The sequence below is a fragment of the Rhinoraja longicauda genome, chromosome 24 (genome assembly GCF_053455715.1).
Source record: "Rhinoraja longicauda isolate Sanriku21f chromosome 24, sRhiLon1.1, whole genome shotgun sequence".
Taxonomy (NCBI): Eukaryota; Metazoa; Chordata; class Chondrichthyes; order Rajiformes; family Arhynchobatidae; genus Rhinoraja; species Rhinoraja longicauda.
The window spans coordinates 9,460,495-9,473,168 of NC_135976.1; the positions used below are offsets into that span (position 1 = coordinate 9,460,495).

At 40.7% G+C, this 12,674-nt stretch overlaps 1 protein-coding gene across 2 annotated transcripts in view; it reads left to right on the forward strand.

The window, feature by feature from the left end:
- The window catches only part of LOC144605413 (differentially expressed in FDCP 6 homolog), a 106,355-nt gene that overhangs the window by 82,094 nt on the left and 11,587 nt on the right, over nt 1-12,674 (forward strand). For both annotated transcript variants that reach the window (XM_078420634.1, XM_078420635.1), the window contains exons 7-9: nt 2,638-2,828; nt 4,934-5,041; nt 6,560-6,726. In XM_078420634.1, coding sequence (XP_078276760.1) covers nt 2,638-2,828; nt 4,934-5,041; nt 6,560-6,726 — 466 coding nt within the window. The remainder of the gene's footprint in view (nt 1-2,637; nt 2,829-4,933; nt 5,042-6,559; nt 6,727-12,674) is intronic.

Below are 12,674 nucleotides of genomic sequence, written 5' to 3' on the forward strand. Positions count from 1 at the left end.
CCTTTCCCCACAACCCTCTCAGTCTTCTGAGAGTAAGCAAGTTCTGAATCCAAATGACCAGGTTGCTGTCGATCCGGTGCATCTTAATCGTCTGGCTCAGCCTACCACGACGAATTTTATTCAATTCCTCACTAAAATCCATGTAGACAACGTCCATTGCTCTATCCTCGTCAATCACCTTCATCACCTCCTCAAAAAAACTCTATCAAGTTAATAAGACATGACCTACTGCGGTCAACGGCATATCGACACACACGAGGAACAATTTACACTTATACCAAGCCAATTAACCTACAAACCTGTACGTCTTTAGAATGTGGGAGGAAACTGAAGATCTCGGAGAAAGGTCACAGGGAGAATGTCACGCAGGTCACAGGGAGAATGTACAAACGCCGTACCAACAGCACCCATAGTCGGGGTCGAACCCGGGTCTCTGACGCTGCAAGCGCTATGAGGCCTGAGAGTTGTGATCACTGTTCCCAAAATAATTTCCCATTGAAATGTCAGTCACCTGGTTAGGTTCATTTCCTATTAAGGGCCAGTATGTTTCTGCAATGGACACAACATCACAGTTCCATGCATTGATCCAAACTCTAAATTCATCCGCCTTACCCATAATACTTGCATTGAAATAAACACACTTGCATTGAAATAATCAGCCCATCAGTCTCATCGTGTTCATCAGCCTGTCCTTCCTTTCAGACTTGTCACAACCTCTACCTTCCCATCCATCCTTCCACTGGCTGATCTGTTGCTCTGGTTACCACCTCCATGCAATTCTAGTTTAAACCCTCCAAAGTAGTACCAGCAAACACCCCTGCAAGGATATCAGTTCCCCTCTTGTTCAGAGCAAACTATCCGTCGTACAGATCCCACCTGCCCTGGAAGAGAGCCCAATAATCCATATATCTGAAGTTCTATCTCCTCCACCTGCTCCTTGGCCACATATTGAACTGCACGCTTCCTGTTCCTTGTCTCACTAGCTCATGGCACCGGTAGTAATCCTGACTTAACAACCATGGAGGTCCTGTATTTTTAACTTCCCTACCCAACTCTCTAAGTTATATATAGCATAATAATACAACCAGCACATTCCAGAAAAGAAACGGACCAAAGATAGTAAGGGAATCTTGCATGATCAGAGAAGTCTTAAATTTGGTCTAAAAAAAGGGACTAAGGTTTTTGCAGGACCTTACCTCACTTCCGACCTATGTCAGTGGTTCCAATGTCTTAAGTCTCGGGTCAAATTTATTGAAGTGAACATGTACAGTGAGGTACAGGTACAATGAAAATCTGTCTTGCAGTAGCATCACAAGCACAGATTCAGACATTCAAAAAACATAACATAAGAAAACATAAAACCATAAATTATACACAACACACGAAAACATAAATTATATATTTTTACCATGACCTCCAGCTGCTCTCCGTCTTTCAGAATGTCTTGTGCCAACTTGGAGACATGCTTAACCCTGGTACTAGTGAGCAGCCTACAATCCTGGGATCTCACTTGTGGCCACAGAAACACCTGTTTGTACCCCTGATTAGTGTCCCCTATCACTGTAGCTCATCTAGACATAGACCTACCCTACTGTTTAACAAAGCTGTTCAACGAGATGTGGTGCCTCTGTTCAGGCTGCTGCTGTTATTTTCCCCTCCATAGAAACATAAAAAGTAGGTGCAGGAGTAGGCCATTCGGTCTTTCGAGCCAGCACCGCCATTCAACATGATCATGGCTGATCACCCAGAATTAGTACCCTGTTCCTGCTTTTTCTTCATATTCCTTGATTCCATTGGCCCTAAAGAGCTATTATCTAACTCTCTCTTGGAAAACATCCAGTGAATTGGCCTCCACTGCTTTCTGTGGCAGAAAATTGCACAGATTCACAACTCTCTGGGTGAAAAAGTTTTTCCTCATCTCAGTCCGAAATGGCCTACCCCTTATTCTTAATAACAGTATCCAAAAATTAGTTTAACAGGAAGATAGCCACAGGAGACTATCTCCTGGTGATCCTCCAAATATCTGGCATAATCCGTCCTGAAACTTCATTCTGCCTCCTGCCTCCTGCCTCCATGTGTCTAACTGCTGTTCCAACTGATCCACGCGGTCTGAGAGGAGCTGAAGCTGGATACTCTTCCTGCAGACATAGTCGTCAAGGACACTTAACTGCTCCCCGATATCCCACATCTGACAGGAGGAGTACACAACTCCAATGACGGCCACAACTGCCCCCTTCATAAACACTAAAAAGTAAATCTCGCAGACCTAACCAGAAGAATAATTTAAACCTCCTACATTATTTTCTACTCGCCATCTTCTCTGAAGCCCAAGTATTCTCCAAACCCTGCACTTTGACCTCCCACCTGAAAACAGCCCCCTTCGAAAATCATTTGGAATGGCATTTGGCTTGGTGCTGATTTTCACTCTTCCTCGTCATTCATTGGTGGTGTGGTAAATCATCAAAATGATTAGTGCAGATACTTATTGGGGCGGATGCATTGACAGAAGGCCGCTCTTGGGCAATTCATGAAAAATGGAGGATGGAATAGCAGAAGCCTGGGGAGAAAGATGTGATTTTCCTTTTGGAATTTAGGGTCTGACCATGTAATCTTGTTTATTTTGATTTCTACATTCAGCCATTCAGACAGCAATACGGTTACAGGCAGAGGGAAAGAAATCATTACACAAGGACTTAAAACAGAAAAGACGTGAACAACGAGAGCTTCAGGAGAAACGAAGAGCAGCAAAAGAGGAAGAACTTCAGAGACTCAAACAGCTTCAGGAGGAAAAGGAAAGAAAATTGCAAGAATTGGAATTACTTAAGGAGGTAATGGAAAATAAAATACTGGTAATGTAATTATGTGATGAAGAGCAAGAATAGAACATAGAAATAGTACAGCACACTAACAGGTCCTTTAGCCTATGATAGACACAAAAGCTGGACTAACTCAGCGGGTCAGACAGCATCCCTGCAGAAAAGAAATGGGTGACGTTTCGGGTCGAGACCCTTCTTCAGACCAGACTGCAGGTCCTTTAGCCTCTAATGTCCATGCCAAACATGATGCCAAATTAAACTAATCTCCTCTGCCTGCACGTGATCCACATCCCTTCATTCTCTGCATATTCATGTGGCCATTTAAAAGCCTTTTGAATGCCACTATTGTATCTGCCTATACCACCACCCAATGCAGACATTCCAGACCCACCACTCTCCTTGTAATAAAAAAATTGCCCCGTACATCTTTAAACTTTGCCCTTCTCACCTTAAAGCTACGCTGTCTTGTCCTTGATATTTCCACCCGGGGATAAAAGGTTCTGACCGTCCGGGAATGAATCTGGCACAACTACTCTGCAAATACAATTATGATGACACGAGACTGCAGATGCTGGTTTATATCAAAGGTAGACACAAAGTGTTGGAGTAACTCAGCGAGTCAGGTAGCATCTCTGATAGTCAAGATTGACATCCCAGCCATAATGCCTAATTTAATAATAATTATGTGATACTATGATATTTGGTCAATAATATATGTCGGTGCAATGGAAGCTCATTTTACTGAAATCCTGATTATTATGATTTAGGTTTTTTGACTTTCTGTTTTAATCAATCTATTGAAACCATACAAACACAGTGTAGGCAATTTCCGTTGGTGAGGAAGCTATAAGTATGCTTATGTTTTAGGTAACAGTACATCTAGTAAAGCCTTCTCTAAGTTAGTAAAAAACATAGGATAAAAGAAGCATTAATATATTTATGTTAAAATCTATGAGTCCGTTTTCCAAGCGTGTCTGCATTCTAAAGGCATATTTTGCTGTGACAGGGAAATTCTTGGATCGACTTGGAAGATTAAAAATCTATATTTTCCAGTGAATTATTTGTGTGCAGGGAACAACAGCTACAATTGGGCACTGTCCTTATTCATATTGTGGTGTTTAATTAGCTTTGTAAGAACTGCCTCAGTGGGTATACCCAGTGAGTGTTTGAGCCACGTATACCAGGAAGGAAGCGAGTCTGGTTGTCCGGATTGCTGAATGAACTGATTTCTGTCCAATTGTCACCGGTGACTGGATTCATGGAGGAAAAGCTGGTTATGTGTGGAAGCTGGAGGACTTCCAACACTACTGCTTTCTTTGTAGCTTTTGACAATGTCAGGTCTCACAAGTGAAGTTATTTGAATGAAGCCGTGGAAGATATCTGGTGTCCAAACTGCAGAAAAAACCCAAAAGGTTAGCGATAAAATTGAAGGGAGAAATGCCAAACCTTTATTATTTAATAGATCTTCTATCTGTGGGTGTCATAGGTGGGGGAATGTGTGACCTTAACTTCAATTAAAAACAATTTGAAACTTTAAACAAGAAAAAAACATTTATGTCATTGTGAAATTGTGGAAACTCCATGTGTTTTTTAAATAACAGGGAGCCATTTTTTCCCCAAAATCCTCTTTAAAGCTTATTTCAAAACATTTAAAATTTTGTCTTGGCTTAGGTGTGGCCTTTTGTCTAAAGATATTGAAGCGCTGAGACCTGAGAATTTCACTTTATGCCACTGTTCATATGAATGCTTTTCTTTCTCCTTCAGCCCCTTCCCAGAGTATCCTTTCTTCCTCGGAAGCAGGAATAGATTGTTGACACAGCACCAGAGACTTGGGTTCGAACCCGACCTCGGGTGCTGTCTCTGTGGAGTTTGCATGTTTTCCCTGTGTCTGCACGTGTTTCCTCCAGTGCTCTGGTTACTTCCCACATCCCAAAGACGTGTGGGTTTACTGGCTTCTTGGCCTCTGTAAATTGCCCCTCTTGTGGGGAGTGTGGAATCACATAGAAATAGAGTGGACAGTGTGGATCATAGTGCTTTGAAACATTTTAATGAGTTTACTATTTGTCCTTTGTAATGGATTGAAGCTGATCTTTTTTTAATCCTCCTCTTCACTCCAGGCTCAGAGACAGGCAGAAACACTGTTAAAGGAAGAGAATCAGCGAAGAAAACAACAGCATGAAGAAATGCAAACGGCGCTAGAGATACAGCTTCGACAAGCTGAACAGGTTGGGGCCCAAACAGATGAGATCGGTTTCGAGAATTGGTAACTGTGGAAACTATAGACGGTTGTCTGTCATAGCCTCTCCCTGTGATGCTACTTGGGTCTGGTTCCTCAGTTTGCATTTTGGATCCTAGTCAGTCATCCACAATGGTTATTTATTGATCAATTATTTCTGTGCTATTTTTTTACCTGCTAACATAGATTTACTTTCACAGTTTTTTCCTGTTTCATTCTGCTGTGAGAATTTTTATTTTCATCTTTCTGATCTTTCTGGTGCCGATAAAATGGAAAATTGCTCAGCTTGTTTCATAGCCACAAAGCTGCTACCTGATGAGAACATTTGGAGGAACTGATTGCTGGAATGCTATTTAGAGGTAGAGGAGTGGGACAGAATAATAAGTTGGGAGAAAGGTTAATGTGGCCATTGGCCTCTTCATGACTGATGAGAGGACAGGTTTCACTGGATTTCGGTCAGAAGATGGAAAGACCTATGAATGGGTAGAGATGTAGAGAAGGGATTTGATAAGACTAAGGAGGGATTTATAGATGAGAGTGGGAACTCTTCATTCAATAGATTGGGTCATTTATAGTTATTGAAGACATAAAGACTGTGAGACCAGAGAGAAGCTGTCTGGACATAACAATAGTACATATGAGACTATCAGTGATAATTACTGGAGTGCATATGAGACTATCAATGATAATTACTGGATTTAGTTACTGGATTTAGAGGTCAGTAATCTTGCTTAGCATGTGGGACCTGACAATCAGCTTACAGTCATCAGGACAATGGCATTTCACACCATTTGCTTCACTTCAAGTGAGTTGTAGAAATGGAGGAAGTTGTTGGCAAGTTTCTTGGGAGGAACCAGATAAATTCATTGTGTTTACTTGGTGGGGATCCTAGAATGTCCATGACATGGTTTCAATTAGCAGCTCAGCAATTTAAACACAGATGTGCTTTTGAAAGAAACTGATACAAAGCGAAACTAAATGTCAAGAGCCTGCAGATGCATAATAAAGCATGCTGCAAAGTGGCTTTGATAAGGGCATCAAGGAGAAGGGAGAGACCTCTGGTGGAGTGTTGGAGAAAGAGTTATTCCTGAGAAATAAAACTTTTATTTAATTCATAAAAGTATATATTGTTGTTTGAGTCGCATTGATCAAGATGTATGGGTTTTATTTGCAGGGAATGTAGCCCACATCAGCACTGTGACATAAGAAGAGTAGTATTATACCTCTACTAAGTTATTCAGTACATGCCTCAGAGATGTACTTTCCTACTTATTGCATGAATCTCCCAGAAACTTGCCTGGGTAAAATTGTGCACAATTTTGGGTTGATGGTTTTAAGTAAATGGTGTTAGGAACAGGAATGAGATTACAGCGAACTGTTGGGAAATTTTCATTCCGTCAATCAAGTGCAATATTTGGGATTGGATCTCAGATGAAAGACTCAGTAACCCAGAGCTACGTGCAACTTTTGGTTGTTGGCTTATTTAATGACCAAGTTTCTTCTTCAGGCTCGAGCCAGCATGCAAGCAGAGATGGAATTAAAGGAGGCAGAGGCAGACCGTCAGAAAAAGCGGATTCAAGAACTGGAGGAGTTGCAGAAAAGTTTAGAGGAAGCTCTTTTTGCTGAAGTATCTGCTCGGCAGGAAGAGGAAACAAAGAGATATGCACAGACCAAGTAAGAGGAATATACAGATGTACTAAAGCCATCTTTAAATTAAATACAACATGAGAAAACAGGAAACTGTTTGCCAATTAGCTTAACATCTGTCATAGGGAATATTCTAAAAACTGGTTTTAAAGACATTATAGTGGGGCACAGAAAAATTCAGTCATCAGGCAGGACAATGTGATTTTATGAATGAAAATCATGTGTATCCAATTAATTGGAATTCACTGAAAAAGTAATATGCTGTGGGTATATGGTATCGGGGAAACTGGTGGAGGTATTGTATTTGGATTTTCAGAAGACTGGAAAAGATTACCATGGAAAATAAAAGCTCTCCAGGTATAATGTAACATATTGAGTGGACAACACTCTGCCATATCAGGAAATAAGCATGAATGAGTATTTTTCTGATTGCAAAATGTAAGGAATGGCACACCGCAGTGGTTGGTGCTGAAGCCTCAGCTTACTGCAATTATTTTTTAAAGAAAAGAGTTGGATGAAGGAAGTGAAGGTATAGTTGCTAAATTTTGTTGACGAAACAATGATAAGTAGGAAAGTAAGTTGGACATGAGGAGGCTTCAGAAGGATATTGATAAAGTTAAGTGAGTGGGTAAAGATCTGGCACAGGGAGTATAATGTGGAAAAATGTAACGTTGTCCATTTTGCCAGAAAGTACATAAGAACCGTCAAGTATTAGTTGAGAGAGAATACAGATCTCTGATATGCAGACATATCTGGGTGTTCCAGTGCATACAAAAGGCTAGTATGCAGATTTGTGAAGTAAACAGGACTACTCTTAATGTTTAAGTTCATACGCATGTACATGATGGGATAAATTGATACTTGATTAATCTGTGATTCCTTTGTAATGGCCAACCTGCTAATTTAGCTGTTGCATCTTGGGAGAAAAAAAAAATAAGGAATCTGATAAAACCATGAGTACTTAGACTAATCAGACTTTCATGTTTTCTCTGCCAAAAAGACTTGCTCCTCACAGAAGCTCAGGGTTTACAAAACCTAAGCCGAACATCACTTCAGCACGACTTTCTGAATTTTCTGTCTTTGAAAATATCCGATCCTAATTGTATTCTTGGCCTTCACCCAGCTTTGACAATTTCATAAATATCTCACAGGAAAATCGCTGCTTAATTATTTGATGATAGTAGTGTTAATCGTGGTGGAATTTTTTACAGAGAATGTAATGGTCCTGAGCACACAATAATTGCCAATCTATAGTTTGAGATATTCCACTTCTTGAATATTCTTAAATCACTTGGTCCCTGCATGCACATGCTTCTGTTTAATGAAACTGGTTGGATCGCTTAACACTGTTGACATTGTTTTACATGCATTAACATGTCAGCAATGGTGTTATTGTATGACTCTGCTGTTCCAGTGTTAAATAAACACTGCACCAGCAAAACACATCCATTCATAGAGCCTGATGTAGAATTACATAATTCATTGTACACTTGTATTATTGATTCTTCAGAGCTTTAATTTAATCATTAAAAGTTTAGAAGGATGAAGGAGAACCTCATTGAAACTTACCGAATAGTGAAAGACCTAGATAGAGTGGATGTGGAGAAGATGTTTCCACTAGTAGGAGTATTTGGGACCAGAGGGTATATCCTCAGAATAAATCGACGTACCTTTAGGAAGTTGCAGGGTGACATGAACGGGTTGAGTGAATGGGCAGATGCATGGCAGATGCAGTATAATGTAGATAAATGTGAGGTTATCCACTCTGGTGGCAAGAACAAGGAGGCAATTATCTCAATGGTGTCAGATTAGGAAAAAGGGAAGTGCAATGAGACCTGGTTGTCCTTGCACACCAGTCACTGAAAGTACAGCAGGCAGTAAAGAAAGCTGATGGCATGTTGGCCTTCATAACAAGAGGATTTGAGTGTAGGAGTAAAGAGGTCCTTCTGCAGTTGTACAGGGCCCTAGTGAAACCACATCGGGAGTAATGTGTACAGTTTTGGTCTCCTAATTCGAGGAAGGACATCCTTGCTATGGAGGCAGTGCAACGTAGGTTCACGAGGTTAATCCCCTGGGGATGGTGGAACTGTCATATGAGGAAAGATTGGAAAGACTGGGCTTGTATTCACTGGAATTTAGAAGGATGAGAGGGGATCTTATAGAAACGTATAAAATTATAAAAGGACTGGACAAGCTAGATGCAGGAAGAATGTTCCCAATGTTGGAGTCCAGAACCAGGGGCCATTTAAAACTGAGATGAGAAAAAACTTTTTCACCCAGAAAGTTGTGAATTTATGGAATTCTCTTCCACAGAAGGCAGTGGAGGCCAATTCACTGGATGAATTTAAAAGAGAGTTAGAGCTCTCGGGGCTAGCGGAATCAAGGGATATGGGGAGAAGGCAGGCACGGTTACTGATTGTGGATGATCAGCCATGATCACCATGAATGGCGGTGCTGGCGCAAAGGGCCAAATGGCCTCCTCCTGCACCAGGGGCGTAGCTAGGTTCTAAAGTTAGAGGGAGCGAGCACATAAAAAAAGGAGCCATGACACATACCAAATAATTTAAAACTCATTATACATTTATATTTTGTGTTTAGAATCGAAACACAAGGAAGATACAGTTTTAAAGGAAGTACATAAATATTATTTTGTATTTAAAATCAAAACACAATAAAAAAGTTTTACAGTAAGCTCATAAATCTCAAAACATAATAAAAACGTGTGTTATTTAATTATTTTAATTTTAAACGTAAAATGAAAACAAAACGAAGCAATGTGAAAAATGTATGAAGAAATTACAACAGTCTCTTTCGTCAAGGCTTCATTCTAGCAAAGTTATCTATTACTTTATTATAATCCACCTCAGTAGCCAACTCTCTTTCAATGGAGAGCAAAGCTAAACCAGACAATCTATCCTCGCCCATTGTAGAACAAAGGTAGGACTTTATGTGTCTCAGCCGACTAAAGGATCGTTCCGCAACTGCGCTAGTTATTGGTACGGTCAGAATTTTTTTTTAATCTCACCATCCAGAATTCTTTGTAGAGCAACTACTAGTGCTGATAAATTCTGCAAGACTGCCTCTACTGCTGACTCTCTGGACGCCCATCTAGTATCACAAAGTTTCTTTAGAGTCAGTGCGAAAGATTTGATCTGATTGCGTTGTTCTTCTTTTAGTACTGAAAGACGAGGTAAACTGCCAGTCAGAGAGGAGGTTATGACGTCACAGTTTGTTTTGGTTCCCCAGATGCCAGCGGCCAACAACGCATCACAGGAGAATGAGCAGACAGTTCAAAACACTGGGAGGTTGGTCAAATAAAGTAATGACTCCAGAAAGTTCTTCCAAGGCCAGGCGATAAAAAAACAATTAAAAATAATGAGATTCGACTTTTATTGCACAAGTGAACCAAAGAGTTAAAAAAATGTTGAAAAGGTGCCACTTTTCAAAAATGTGCTCAAGGGGAGCGGTCGCTCCCCTTGCTCCCCCATTACCTACGCCACTGTCCTGCACCTATTTTCTATGTTTCCAAAGGAGATGAGGAGGAATTTCTTTAGTCAGAGGGTGGTAAATCCGTGGAATTCATTGCTACAGGCAGCTGTGGAGGCCAACAGTGGGTATTTTTAAGGCGGAGATTGGCAGATTCTTGATTAGTAAGAGTGTCAAAGGTAATAGGGAGAAGGCAGGAGAATGGGGTTGAGAGGGAGAGATAGATCAGAATGGCAGAGTAGGCTCGATGGGCTGAATGGCCTAGTTCAGCTCCTATGGTTTAGGAAACATGCAGGTACAGCAGGCAGTGAAGAAAGCCAATGGAATGTTGGCCTTCATAACAAGAGAAGTTGAGTATAGGAGCAAAGAGGTCCTTCTGCTGTTGTACAGGGCCCTAGTGAGACTGCACCTGGAGTACTGTGTGCAGTTTTGGTCTCCAAATTTGAGGATGGATATTCTTGCTATTGAGGGCGTGCAGTGTAGGTTTACTAGGTTAATTCCCGGAATGGCGGGACTGTTATATGTTGAAAGACTGGAGCGACTAGGCTTGTATACACTGGAATTTAGAAAGATGAGAGGTGATCTTATCGAAACGTATAAGATTATTAAGGGGTTGGACACATTAGAGGCAGGAAACATGTTCCCAATGTTGGGGGGGGTCCAGAACAAGGGGCCACAGTTTAAGAATAAGGGGTAGTCCATTTAGAACTGAGATGAGGAAAAACTTTTTCAGTCAGAGAGTTGTGAATCTGTGGAATTTTCTGCCTCAGAAGGCTGTGGAGGCCAATTCTCTGAATGCATTCAAGAGAGAGCTAGATAGAGCTCTTAAGGATAGCGGAGTCAGGGGGTATGGGGAGAAGGCAGGAACGGGGTACTGATTGAGAATTATCAGCCATGATCACATTGAATGGCGGTGCTGGCTCGAAGGGCCGAATGGCCTCCTCCTGCACCTATTGTCTATTGAACAGATCTCAATATAAATTGAAACTTTTGTAGGCTTCAATGTCCGTGGGCCCATCTTTATTAAACCTATATTGACCCTTGTTTGAATTCCATATCTTGCGAAGCCTAAGATATATCAATAATCTGATCCCATGTTCTTGCTATTACCTATACTACCAGTCTGCAGAAGGTTGAAACATTGTCTGACCATTTCCCTCCTCAGATGTTCCCTGCTCTACTGAGATCCTCCAGCAGTTTGTTTTTTACTCAATATTCCAGGAACAGACATTTTTTTAAACTCTAGGTTTATTTTTGACTGGCTACTTTCTGTCTAGTTTAAAGTGGCCACTGCTGTTATATGGTCTGCTTTAGAACATACAAAGTACTGGAGTAACTCAGCAGGTCAGCCAGGTATGGATAGGCTCTGTTTCGGGTTGGGTCCCTTCTTCAGACATTGTTGCTTCTTGGATATTGTGCAATATTTTTGTTCAACTCTCCACTTAAGCCTTTCTCCAGTTGGCTGTAAAATGCAAATACAAGAGGAAGGTGCAGTCTATTCCCAGCCCATAAAAGCTGTCTCAATCCATCGATAGAATGAAAAGCTTTTGTTTGCGTGTCAAAGAAAAGGCTCTACATGAAATCAATCTACAGTGCGCAGGTAAAGGATGAAGGGTACAACATTTTGTGCAAAGATAGAACATTGAAATCCGATTAAAGATAGTTCAAAGGTCTCCAATGAGGCAGATGGTAGATGCTCTCTGGCTAATGAGAGGACTGTTCAGTAGCCTGATAACAGCTGGGAAGAAACTGTTTCTGAATCTGGCGGTAGGTTTTTTCAAACTTCTGTACCTCTTGTTTGATGGGAGAAGGGAGAAGAGGGAATGTCCCTGGTGAGATTGGTCTCCTGTCCTTCTGTTCACTTCATTTCACTATCATTCATTCTCTCAAATTTTATACATCGTCCTCTAAAGTGTTTCTATGATATTGCCCTCAATTACTCCATTTGTTAGCAAGTTCTGCAGCTTCTTCAATCTGCTTAATAAAGGCGGTACATGACAGAAGTATAACTTTTGGTTATTATATGAAAAAAATACAAAGCCCAAAACCGATGATCACAGTGATACATATTATTATTGGTGTTACCATAAATTAGTACTTTTTCCACAGCTTTTCTTATCCAGCCACCAATAGATCAACCTGCTGTTTCGATGCGATTTTCTCTGATGAATAATTACTTAATTGGACCATGTGCTGGTCAGTCTTTAAAGTAACCACACTTTAAAAAATTTGAATTCCTCACGTAAACTGAACTTGAACTCATCTCCGTAATCTAAACCAAATATGACTACTTGAATTTGTGTGCTGTCCAGCTAATTGCTCCACTGAGACTAATTGTTCATGACCCTTCAGTGTTTTGGAACTGACTTTTCGTGCAGCTGTTTTGGGGTTTGGTTGTTTTTAAGAGCACAAATACAAATTCTCAGACTGAATAGATTTTCCACCATGTTAGTATGTGATATATTGAAAATGTATCAATTGGTAATCTG